This window comes from Malaclemys terrapin, chromosome 5 (genome assembly GCF_027887155.1).
Source record: "Malaclemys terrapin pileata isolate rMalTer1 chromosome 5, rMalTer1.hap1, whole genome shotgun sequence".
Classification (NCBI taxonomy): domain Eukaryota; kingdom Metazoa; phylum Chordata; order Testudines; family Emydidae; genus Malaclemys; species Malaclemys terrapin.
In genome coordinates this window covers 20,070,939-20,084,317 of record NC_071509.1, presented here as the reverse complement: position 1 = coordinate 20,084,317, position 13,379 = coordinate 20,070,939, and the positions used below count along the sequence as shown (strand labels likewise).

Here is a 13,379-nt window from a genome sequence, read left to right as displayed (position 1 = left end):
GGAACACCGATTCTGGGCCCGGGAAACAAGCACAGACTGGTGGGACCGCATCGTGTTGCAGGTGTGGGACGATTCCCAGTGGCTGCGAAACTTTCGCATGCGTAAGGGCACTTTCATGGAACTTTGTGACTTGCTTTCCCCTGCCCTGAAGCGCCAGAATACCAGGATGAGAGCAGCCCTCACAGTTGAGAAGTGAGTGGCGATAGCCCTGTGGAAGCTTGCAACGCCAGACAGCTACCGGTCAGTCGGGAATCAATTTGCAGTGGGCAAATCTACTGTGGGGGCTGCTGTGATCCAAGTAGCCAATGCAATGAAAGACCTGGTGATATCAAGGGTAGTGACTCTGGGAAACGTGCAGGTCATAGTGGATGGCTTTGCTGCAACAGGATTCCCTAACTGTGGTGGGGCGATAGACGGAACCCATATCCCTATCTTGTCACCGGAGCACCAAGCCAGCGAGTACATAAACCGAAAAGGGTACTTTTCAATGCTGCTGCAAGCCCTGGTGGATCACAAGGGACGTTTCACTAACATCAACGTGGGATGGCCGGGAAAGGTACATGATGCTCGCGTCTTCAGGAACTCTGGTCTGTTTCAAAAGCTGGAGGAAGGGACTTTCTTCCCGGACCAGAAAATAAACGTTGGGGATGTTGAAATGCCTATCGTTATCCTGGGGGACCCAGCCTACCTCTTAATGCCATGGCTCATGAAGCCGTACACAGGCAGCTTGGACAGTAGTCAGGACCTGTTCAACTATAGGCTGAGCAAGTGCAGAATGGTGGTAGAATGTGCATTTGGATGTTTAAAAGCACGCTGGCACAGTTTACTGACTTCGATAGACCGCAGTGAAACCAATATCCCCATTGTTATTACTGCTTGCTGTGCGCTCCACAATATCTGTGAGAGTAAGGGGGAGACATTTATGGCAGGGTGGGAGGTTGAGGCAAATTGCCTGGCCGCTGATTACACGCAGCCAGACACCAGGGCAGTTAGAAGAGTACAGCAGGGCGCGGTGCGCATCAGAAAAGCTTTGAAAACCAGTTTTGTGACTGGCCAGGCTACGGAGTGAAACTTCTGTTTGTTTCTCCTTGATGAACCACCCCCCTGGGTTCACTCTACTTCCCTGTAAGCTAACCACCCTCCCCTCCCCGTTTGGAGCACCGCTTGCAGAGGCAATAACGTTATTGTTACTTCACATTCATGGATTCTTTATTAATTCATCACACAAATAGGATAACTGCCAAGGTAGCCTGGGAGGGGTGGGGGAGGAGGGAAGGACAAGGACACACTGCAGTTTAAAACTTTAAAACTTTAACACTTATTGAAGGCCAGCCTTCTGATGCTTGGGCAATCCTCTTCTTGGGCGTCTGAGTGAGGAGGCTGCGAAACTTGGGAAGGAGGGCTGTTGGTTACACAGGGGCTGTAGCGGCGGTCTCTGCTCCTGCTGCCTTTCCTGCAGCTCAACCATATGCTGGAGCATATCAGTTTGATGCAGCAGCAGCCGGAGCATCGACTCTTGCCTTCTGTCAGCAATCTGATGCCACGTATGCTCTTCAGCCCGCGATTCAGCCCACTACCTCTCCTCTCATTCATATTGTGCTTTTCTGCACTCTGACATTGTCTGCCTCCACGCATTCTGCTGTGCTCTGTCAGCATGGGAGGACATCTGGAGCTCCGAGAACATATCATCCCGAGTCCGCCGTTTTCTCCTTCTAATCTTCACTAGCCTCCACTAGACTTTGTTCCTAAAGTCCATTCTTGTCTGGCACATTGTTCAAAATAGTCCTTTGTAACCCCAAGTCTCACATCCGTTACATCTCTCCCCTTGAGAGGTTACATACAATTCTGGCCCACAATAAGAAATAAACCATTCATTTAATACAATGGATCCCAAAAATACTTAACTTAATTCAATAAGGTCTCCCAAGAATATTGCAAGAAATTGCCATATCTGTCACACTTCCATTGTGCTAACTGAAACTTAAAAAAAAATTCCATCATGACTATTTATTGTAATACTTATTTACTTACTTCATATGACTTCCAAGATCTCCCTGGCCCTGCACCATCTTTCTGGGGTGTAATCTTTAAGATTTCAGCTTGCTTTTTACGCTCCATAGTTTTCTCTGTAATCTTTTTCTGTAGATCTAAAACACGTTCATTTTTCACAGGTCCTTCAGTTAACTGGGACTTTATTTTCTTCTCTTCCTGTCTGCAAGGTCAAAAATAAAGAAAAAAGGGGAAAAAATAGATGGACAAGATCTACAAAATAAATCCAATCCAGATTATTTAGAATCAAAATAAATTACTTTGCAAATCATGAGTTAAGGCACCAGCCTTTTACCTCTGGTGACCAGTTAGATTCAAATCAGGTTACATTATATGAGGAAATGAATGTGGTGTTCTCAGCTTGATTCCTGTTGTTCACATAATACCACTAACCAGTATGGAACAATTCAGCATAATCTGAAGTCCCTTCTCAGTGAATTCAAAGACTATAATATAATATGTCCATATTGCAGCTGGGGTGTGTGAATGGCAGCTTGTGTAGATGTACCCATGCTAGCTGTACTGTAGCTAGCTTGCTAAAAATAGAAGTGAGGACACCACAGTACAGTCTTCAGTACATGGTACATACTTACGTGTACAGCCAGTACTGAAGCCTGAGTCACAGAGTCCTCACTTCTATTTTTAGTGCACTAGCTAAAGAGTATGGCTAGTGTGGCTACATCGATCCAAGCTTCCATTCACAACCTCACTGTAATGTAGATGCACCTAGGGCAATGGTCCCAAACTTTTTACCTCACCCTCACTTACTCCTTTTCACGTCCATCCTTGGCCTGCTGGAGCTGAGGTTGGGAGCATGGCTGCGGCTCTGAGGGGGGGGACATGGCCAGGGGTAAGGGGTCCAAGGCTGGGGCAACAGCTTGGCGCAGGGCTGGGAGCAGAGCCTTGTCCGGGGGCCAAGGCTGGGAGTCGGTTCCTAGGTTGGATATTAGGAAAAACTTTTTCACTAGGAGGGTGGTGAAGCACTGGAATGTGTTACCTAGGAAGGTGGTGGAATCTCCTTCCTGAGAGGTTTTTAAGGTCAGGCTTGACAAAACCCTGGCTGGGATGATTTAGTTGGGGATTGGTCCTGCTTTGAGCAGGGGGTTGGACTAGATGACCTCCTGATATTCTGATGATTCTATGATTCATGGGGCTGGGAGCAGAGCCCTGAGCGCAGGGCCAGCAACTGGGGCCTGATCCAGGAGCAGAGCTGGATGGTGCTCCCTCCCCACCCCCCATTGGGGCTAGCCAAGGCCCTTGTGCCCACCTGCAAACATTCTTCACGCCCCACAGTTTGGGGACCTCTGAGCTAGGGTGACCAGATAGCAAGTGTGAAATATCAGGACAGAGGGTGGGGGGGGTAAAAGGCACCTATAAAAGACAAAGCCCCAAATATCGGGATTGTATGTCTTTATAAAATCGGGACATCTGATCACCCTAGATGTACCCTAATGGTGTAGAAGGGACAATGTAGCAGTAAAGTAACAAACAAGAGAGTGGAAGAAACACTGGGATACCTACTTTATTTTACACTCTCCTGCTGTTTTTTCCCCTCTGCTACTCCTACTCTGCTACCCCCTTGGAGTGTAAGTTGTATTAGTTTTTGCTCACTTAGGGTACGTCTTCACTACCCGCCATATTGGCGGGTAGCAATCGATTTATCCGGGATCGATATATCACGTCTCATTAAGATGCGATATATCGATCCCCGAACGCGCTCACCGTCGACTCCGGAACTCCACCAGAGCGAGCAGCGGTAGCGCAGTTGACGGGGGAGCCGCGCCCGTCGATCCCGCACCGTGTGGACCCCAGGTAATTCGATCCAAGATACTTCGACTTCAGCTATGCTATTTGCGTAGCTGAAGTTGCGTATCTTGGATTGATCACCCCCTCGGTGTAGACCAGCCCTTAGGGCTTGTCTATATGAACACGTAGTTCACAGTGAGCAGAAGTGTAAATCTATCTTGCCCTAGCTTGCTGCATACTGAAGCCATGTCTACACTTACTGGTAGATCAATGCAGCGGTGTTGATTTAGCGGCTCTGGTGAAGACCCCCTAAATCAATCTCAGAGCACTTCTGGTCAACTCTGGTACTCCAGCTCCCTGAGAAGCGTAAGGGAAGTCATCTCCTGTTGACACAACATGGTGTAGGCACCACAGTAAGTCGACCTAAGCTATGTCAACGTCAGTTATATTATTCACATAACTGGAATAGCATAACAGGTCGACTTACCCCAATAGTATAGACAAGGCCTTACTGTCCATATGAACTGCTGACGGGAACTAAACGTTTCCAAGTGTGTTTTAATCTACTCTTGTTTCAAAACTAAATGTTTATATAGACAAGTCCTTACTTCCTATAACCTCAACTTACTAACACCCCTTGCTGGGTAGGCTACGCCAACTTACATTCATATACCCACTTACTGACATGTAACTTGCACTTCTATTTACATCACCTTTGAATCTGGCTCAGTGACTAGCTTTAGATCACAGTATTAAGATCACATTCTGGACAGTTATATCTTTCAGGTAAAATTCAAACCTAAAGTAAGAGGTTGGAACTCTACTGACACTAATGGCATCACAACTGCTTATACACCTCTACCCCTTGTGACGAAGTTCCTCCTCTATCTTGGTGGGTCCTGCGCTTATTGGCGGATTTTCTTGCCTCAGAGATTCACCATGTGGGTTGGGGAACAGCCCAGAGACCTTCCCCTCTGGAAGAACCCACAGTCCAGGTCAATTGGGAGGTTTGGGGGAAACCCGGGCCCGCCCTCTACTCCAGGTTCCAGCCCAGGGCCCTGTGGACTGCAGCTGTCTATAGTGCCTCCTGTAACAGCTGCATGAAAGCTACCTGGGCTACTTCCCCATGGCCTCCTCCAAACACCTTCCTTATTCTCACCACAGGATCTTCCTCCTGGTGTCTAATAACACTTGTGCTCCTCAGTCCTCCAGCAGCACACCGTCTCACTCTCAGCTCCTTGCACCTCTTGCTCCCAGCTCCTCACACTCGCACCACAAACTGAAGTGAGCTCCTTTTTAAAACCCAGGTGCCCTGATTAGCCTGCCTTAATTGATTCTAGCAGCTTCTTCTTAATTGGCTCCAGGTGTCATAATTAGCCCGCCTGCCTTAACTAGTTCTAGCAGGTTCCTGGTTACTCTAGTGCAGCCCATTCTCTGGTCACTCAGGGAACAGAAAACTACTCATCCAGTGACCAGTATATTTGCCCCCTACCAGACTCCTGTACCCCACTGGTCTGGATCTGTCACACCCTATATAACGCGACCCGATATAACACAAATTCAGATATAATGCAGTAAAGCAGTGCTCCAGGGGTGCGGAGCTGCGTGCTCCGGCGTATCAAAGCCAGTTCAATATAACACAGTTTCACCTATAACGCGGTAAGATTTTTTGGCTCCCGAGGACAGCGGTATATCGGGGTAGAGGTGTACCAGGTTTGATCTGGCCCTTTCTCTCAGTTGATAGGGCTAATGGAACTTGTTTGTGATGATCACAGGTACATTTAACTGTTCAACACGGAGTTTTGTAAAAGGATTTATGTGGTACAGTATTTCTCAAATGATTTTCCTGAAAATTTGAACAAAATTGCTATTTACCTGTCTAAGGCAGGGTGTGGGATGGTGCTCTGGTTGGCTAATAGTGTATCTGTTACTCTGAGTGTGGCAGGCCAAATTTCACAAAAGGGCCACACCTGTGGCTCTGAGATCACTGTGTCACCACAGAAGGTCTATATCAAATCCCTTAGAGATTCAGACACTCTCCATCTCTTAGAGAGGCTGTTTTTGGCCATCCTGTTCTCTTCAAGTCGCTTATTATTCGAAGGGCAGGAAGCGCCTTGTACAGCCAGTCCCTTTTATAGTAGGCATTCCCGGGGCTCGAGACTACAGGCTCAGCAGTCCTAAAGAACTGAGTGAAAAGAAGCTTTGATCCAACCAATGCTTTGAAGTTGAATCTTGGCCATAAATAAGGGCAGCCATTTAGATTTGCTTCCCACATGTGTAGCTGCCTTCCTGAGACTCTCCCTGAACTGCCATATTTCTTGCTCTGAAAACTATACCTGGGCTTGGGGTAAGGAATGAAGTAATGACCACACCTCTACCACTAAGATGGCCCAGTACTTGGATGAGATCAGCTTATGAATGAAGAGTAGCTTGCTGAAACTGAATCTGAGCAAAACAGAGGTAACACTGGGTGCAGAAGAAAGTATTTTTAAGAGCTTGCTGCCACGGTGCATCCTTCTTTGGTTGAAGAGTCACATCCATAATTGGTCACTTCAGTCTGTAGTCTCTTGGATTCCTTGCTGATGCTGAGCTGTTGAATAGCAACAACTGTGAGTAAAAAAAGACAGGGTCTTTCTGCCATCTCCAGTTGGCTAGAACACTGTCCCATCCTGGAGGATGAAGTCCTGGACTGAGTTATTCATACCTTTGTCACCTCTCGGCTGGACTACAGCAATGTGATATAACTGGGCATAAAACCTTCAGCACTTATGAAGCAACCACTAGTTCAGAACACTGCAGTGCATTTCCTCAGCAATACAGGCTACCACGAGAACATCACACATGTGTTCTTTACACTGGTTTCCCATACAATGTCTAATCAAGTTCAAGATCTTGGTCCTTATCTTCACGGTGCTCCATGGCTGGGCCCAGGGTATCTAAAAAACCGTGTAAAGCTCAGGGCAAAGACTATGGTCAATGTCTCTGCCTCTCTGGCACAATGGAACTCTCTACAATAAGAGTAAAGCTCATATGTTTGGCATGCAGAACTTCCTCCGGGGGCAGTCCAAGACTGTGGAATGAACTCCTCCAAGAATTAAGAACCATCACAGTCCTCACCACTTTCCATTCCAAGTACAAGGCACATTTCTTAGATCTTGCCTTCTTTAACATAAACACAGAGCAACAGGTATATTTATTTAAAAACCCATAATAATAAAATGAGAAACCCTATGAAAACAAGACACTCCACTGCAAATGCCTCTCCCTCTGGAGAGAGGATGAGAGAACAAACAACACATGGCATGTATAGTTATGTTGCTTAATGCACCATCGGAAACTGCTTGGACACAACAGTGATAAGCATGGTATAAAAACCTATAAAGAATAGAATAATGCTTCTTCTGCCAAACTTAAAGGGCTGATACATCCCTGTTTCTATGGGTTAAATGTCTGATATTATTCTATGATTCTAAAACTTATGCTCTAACATTTAACTTACATGAAAACGGGTTATTTCTATTTTCATGGTAATGAGGCATTCTTTCCCCAAAGGTGCTGAAAATATGCTAATTAGTTTTTAGGTAAACACTTGATGATCAAACAGTCAGTGGAACTGAGCAACAGACCTTTCATTATATGCAAATCAATGTTTTTGTAAACACAGACACGGGAGAAGCAGCAGAAATCTAACGTTATGGAGTTCTGGTAGCTACTTCACAGTTAAGGTTGAAAATAGTTGCCCATTACAAGCCCCACATTAAATTCCTCCCCACTATCCCATCATGCCCCCAAAAAGCCAGTCCCTGGAAATGTTTTATGTCACACCTTATGCTAAGGTAGACTATTTCTGGAAGGCTTGGGAAAAAAATCAAAAAGGAGGTTTAAAGTGTTGGAGTTTGTCACAGGGGGGACCTTCTGGGATCCAGAGGGAGAGAGCCCAAATTATCATGGTTCTCCCAGTCCATAGTGTGACATTGCACTCCATATGTTCTATGAAAATATTATTATGAGTGTAAATATGATATAACTGGAATATGCTTTATACAAAAGGTCTCTTGTAAGGTATCATTACAAAGCTTATAATCTACTGAGTGTGTTCATCCTATTTGTATGTATGTATCATTCTTGTATCTGAAGCTAGAAATATGAAGTATAACTCTGAAGTCCGATTGTAATTATGCAAAGTGTGGGCCATTAATAGTGGTTTGGAAGTTTGATGGCTTCCAATGCCTAGGATATTGGTTGTAAATGGCTCTGTTTACTTGCAAACCTCCCTGGGTACGTGCCGGCTAGCCTTGGAAGAATGAAGAATGTGGTCTCACAGGACATGTGATCATGTCACTTGATGCTGAAATCCATCTTAAATCTGGTGCTTTTCCATTTAGAAGGAAGGGTGGGAATTCAGAGAGACAAAAGATTCTCACCTTGTGCCAAAGCTATAAAAGGCGGTGGAACAGAACAAAGGGGGCTGCCAGTCATGAGAAATCCCCTAGTTACCACCTGAGCTGGAACTAACAAGGACTATACCAGGGGAAAGGATTGGACCCAGACTAGGAAGGAGTTTAGTCTGTGAAAGAAGCTTATTGGAACATCTCTAAGGGTGAAATTTACCTGTATTCAGTTTCTTAATGTATTAGGCTTAGACTTGCATGTTTTGTTTTATTTTGCTTGGTAACTTACTTTGTTGTGTCTGTTATTACTTGAAACCACTTAAATCCTACTTTTTATACTTAATAAAATCACTTTTGTTTATTAACAAACCCAGAGTAAGTGATTAATACCTGGGGGAGCAAACAGCTGTGCATATTTCTCTATCAGTGTTATAGAGGGTGGACAATTCATAAGTTTACCCTGTATAAGCTTTATCCAGAGTAAAATGGATTTATTTGGGTTTGGATCCCATTGGGAACTGGGGTTTGGATCCCATTGGGAACTAGGTGTCTGTGCTGGAGATAGGTAACCTGCTGAGTGGTTTTCAGTTAAAGTCTGCAGCTTTGGGGGCGTGGTTCAGACCTGGCTCTGTGTTGCAGCAGGCTAGTGTGTCTGGCTCAAGAAGGCAGGGTTCTGGAGTTCCAAGCTGGCAGGGAAAATGGGCTCAGAGGTAATTTCAGCACATCAGGTGACAGTCCCAAGGGATTGGACCCATCACACATAGTTTTTCTAATAAAATGAGGTGACATCTGCCAGGAATGGGAAAGTGTAGACCCAGATGAATCCTTTCAGGAGCCCAAAATGAGAGTGTAGGGCACCCAATTTGCTGGAGTATATTTAGGGTATGTCTACACAGCACCTGGGAGCAAGCCGCCCACCCTGGGTAGACAAATGTACTAGCTCTGCTCAAGCTAGTGTACCACAAATATCAGTGTGGGTGTTGCGGCACAGGCAGTGGCATGGACTAGCCACCCAAGCTCAGACCCTGGGGGTCGGGTGAGTTGGTACTCTGGTGGCTAGCTTTCAACACCACCCATTCCACAAGGTCCACAGTGCTATTTTTAGCATGTTAGCTCAAGCAGAACTAGTGTATGTCTGTCCACCCGAGATGTAAGGCACACTCCCAGCTGCCGTTTAGACATATCTATGGAGGCTGTTCTGCTTTTAGGTCTGCTGCTGTATGCTCAACATTCCTTAAAGGGGAACTTCAAATGTGTATACTGTTGTTGGTTTATTTTATGATATACACTTTGTTACAGTAGCAGCCCAAGGAACTGAAGGCTTGAAGGAAGGTGCTTTGCTTTTGTACTGATTTCTAAAATAGAACATCAAACCTCTACTCCACAAGAGGTTCGGGGTCCTCCCCCTTTTTTGGTATAAAAAAGGAGTTTTCTGTCCTTTTATGGATAAGATGTTGTGTCTCTGATCTGCTGGAGTCTCTAAATTATTTCCCTACCATAGACTTTTTAAAAGTTTCCCTAACTTTTTTGGGGACCCCATACAAAATACAGGCAGGAAAGAGTTAAGAACCCACCCTGCCTGCAGACAGCCAAAGTACCCATGTCCCAGATCAGCTGTATGGAGAGAGACAAGATAGATCAGATAATATCTTTTATTAGACCAACTTCTGTTGGTGGAAGGCACAAGCTTTCAAGCTTCACAGAGCTTTTCTTCAGGTCTGGGGAAGGTAGCCATTGTCTGACTTAAATGCAAATTGGGACATATTGTTAAGCATAAGGGGTTCACACATGCTGTAGGAGACCACTTAAAATGAAGTGTGCAGTTAAGGGTTAGCAGGCTGCGGGCTGCGTTACAAATTGTTGTAATGAGTCATAAAACCAGTGTCTCTGTGGAGTCCATGGTTTTTAGTGGCTAGCAGAGTTATGAAGTTCAGCTCCCAGGCTTGTCTTTTGAAGGTGTTGTGTAGGTTTCTTTTGTGGATTAGGACTGAAAGGTCAGATATAGAGTGATCGCTTTGTGAAAAGCGTTCACCCACAGGTAGGGTGACCAGATGTCCCGATTTCATACGGACAGTCCCGATATTTGGGGCTTTTTCTTATATAGGCGCCTATTACCCCAAACCCCCATCCTGATTTTTCATTATTATCTGGTCACCCTACCCACAGGTGATATGGTGTTTTTGTCTTTTATCATTTTTCTGTGTGAGTTCATTTGAGAGCATAGTGATAGTCTGGTTTCACACACATAGTTGTTGTTGGGGCATTTGATGCACTGGATGAGGTACACCATTTGTTGTGAGAGGCATGTGGAGGACCTATGAATCTTGAAAAGTGTGTCGTGAGGGGTATTGATCATCACAGCAGTGGAAGTATGTCTACAGGTTTTGCATCTGTTGTTCTGCCAGGGGGTGGTGGTGCTTTGAGTTGGTATGTCCTGGTGTGTACTTTGGTAGTCTGTTGCCTAAAACATGCCAATTTATGCACCCAAGGGTGTAGTTAAATGCCTGCATTTGAAAATTTGCTTTTTATTTGTGTTATTAAACAATCAAAAACAAATTTAATTAACAAAATTCAAGGAAACTTTCATGGCGGAGACTGTTCTATATTACAGTAAGAATGGAGCGTCTCTTTGGATTTGCTAGCAATTACAGTCTCAGTGACCTGCTGCAATCTGGGACTCTATATTCATAGAACCTTTTTCTGTCTTTTGCCATGTTATTCCACTTACTTATTTCAGCAGGGAAAATGAATGCATGAATTGTTAGCAGCAGTCATTTTAATCTGTAGCAGGGGGTCAACACTGACATTTAAGCACACTACATTGTCATGTTGACTGACACCGTGTGATGATGCAAGACACTTAAAGGACCAAATTCTGGCTCCCTGCTAAAATAATTAAAGTAATACACACCTAACTGTAGCTGGGAAAATTACTGCCACTCATAACAGCAGTTTGCTCATCTGCAATAAACGCTGTGAAACTGTATAATCAAAGTTCATTGTTGATGGATTTCCTCCTGCTGTTTGCATATCTAGTGAAGACTTGAGCAGTAGGAATTCAGCGGCTAGATCCTACTTACTACAAACACATACTGAAGAATATATATTTATATATCAAAAAACACTCCTCAGACAATATTTTGAAGAACCAAAACTTTGCCCCTTCTATGACCAATTGTTTAGCTTTTCTAACAGTCTTGGCACAATCTTCAGTAAAGACAAAGCAAGCAGCTTAGCAGACACCCATACCATAAATCAAGAAATTCCTGCAAAGAAAATTTCCTGGTGGAACAACAAGGTTATTAATGTGTGTAAAATCCTTTTACATTGTAATATATCTGTGATCTTAGAGGATACACCAGCTTAGCCTTGTCAAATCTTGTCTAACATTTTTATGAGACTTAGCCTTCTTTTTGAATACAAGGAGACTTCTACTGCATGTAAAAAACAGCTGAAACGCCTTTCTTTCCACAAACATGTGAATTGAAAGGTGATTCCAGGTGATTGTACGCTAATAAGCACATTATAAGCAGCTGTCCAGCTTTGCTTTTGAAATCCCACTTACAGTTTACTTGTACTTGTTCTACCTAAACAAGGAGCTTGTTAAACTGTTAAAGATTAAAATACCCAGGCCAGAAGCTTGGTTCACAGTTATCATAAAGCAATTTTATGGTGCCCAGACAGGGTTAAAAGCAACAGAGGGTCCTGTGGCAACTCTGTTGCTTTTTACAGATTCAGACTAACACGGCTACCCCTCTGATACCAGACAGGGTTAAAAATTGCCACCTGAGAATGCTCCCACACAGAGGGCACCCCAGCTACGTGGAGCTGGCTTAGACATATGCATCCTGGAGATGAACGCCTGGCTGCGAGGATGGTGTCACCAGGAGGGCTTAGGCGTCCTTGATCACAGAATGCAGTTCCAGGAAGAAGGACTGCTAAGCAGAAGTGGGGTCCATCTATCAAGGAAGGGGAAGAGCATATTTGGACACAGACTGGCTAACCTAGTGAGGAGGGCTTTAAACTAGGTTTGAAGGGGGCAGGTGACCAAAGCCCACAGGTAAGTCAAAAACATGGAGACCTGGGAGAAGGGTTGGAATTTGGGGGAGCATGGGCTATTATAGCAGGGATAAGGGAGAGACAAGACAGAACTGGGGGAGGGGCAATCAAATCAGTATCTTAGATGTCTGTATGCTAATGCAAGAAGTATGGGGAATAAGCAGGAAGAACTCAAAATGCTAGTAAATAAACAGAACTATGACATAGTTGGCATCACAGAGACCTGGTGGGATAATATGCATGACTGGAATAGAAGGGTACAGCTTGCTCAGGAAGGATAGGCAGGGAAAAAAGGGAGGAGGTGTTGTCTTATATATTACAAATGTATACACTTGGACTGAGGTTGAGATGGAAATAGGCAACATAGTTGTTGAAAGTCTCTGGCTAAGGATAAAAGGGATAAAAACAAGGGTGATGTCATGGTAGGGGTCTACTACAGACCACCTAATCAGGAAGCAGGGGTGGATGAGGCTTTTCTTAAACAACTAACAATCATCTAAAGCACAGGACTTAATGGTGATAGGGGACTTCAACTACTCAGACATCTGTTGGGAAAATAGCAAAGCAGGGCACAGATTATCCAACAAATTCTTGGAATGTATTGAAGACAATTTTTTATTTCAGAAGGTGGAGAAAGCTACTAGGGGAGAGGCTGTTCTAGATTTGATTTTGACAAATAGGGAAGAATTGGTTGAGAATTTGAAAGTGGATGTGATCATGAAATGGTGAGTTCATGATTCTAAGGAATGGAAGGAGGGAGAACAGCAAAATTAAGACAATAGATTTCAAGAAGGCAGACTTTAGCAAACTCTGGGAGTTGGTAGGTAAGATCCCATGGGAAGCAAATCTAAGGGGAAAAACAATTGAAGACATTTGGCAGTTTTTCAAAGAGACATTATTAAGGGCACAAGAGCAAACTATCCCACTGCGTAGGAAAGATAGGAAGTATGGCAAGAGACCACCTTGGCTTAACCAGGAGATCTTCAGTTATCTAAAAATCAAAAAACAGTTCTACAAAAAGTGGAAACTCAGTCAAATTACAAAGGGTGAATATAAACGAATAACACAAGTATGTAGGGACAAAATTAGAAAGGCCAAGGCACAAAACGAGATCAAACTAGCTAGAGACATAAA

The 13,379-nt window shown here is 44.3% G+C and overlaps 1 protein-coding gene across 1 annotated transcript in view; it reads right to left on the bottom strand.

The window, feature by feature from the left end:
* The window catches only part of CFAP99 (cilia and flagella associated protein 99), a gene marked incomplete at its 5' end in the record, with an annotated part of 88,213 nt that overhangs the window by 4,826 nt on the left and 70,008 nt on the right, over positions 1-13,379 (bottom strand). The window contains one exon of the mRNA XM_054029683.1: positions 2,032-2,212. Within this exon, the coding sequence (XP_053885658.1) occupies positions 2,032-2,212 (181 nt within the window). The remainder of the gene's footprint in view (positions 1-2,031; positions 2,213-13,379) is intronic.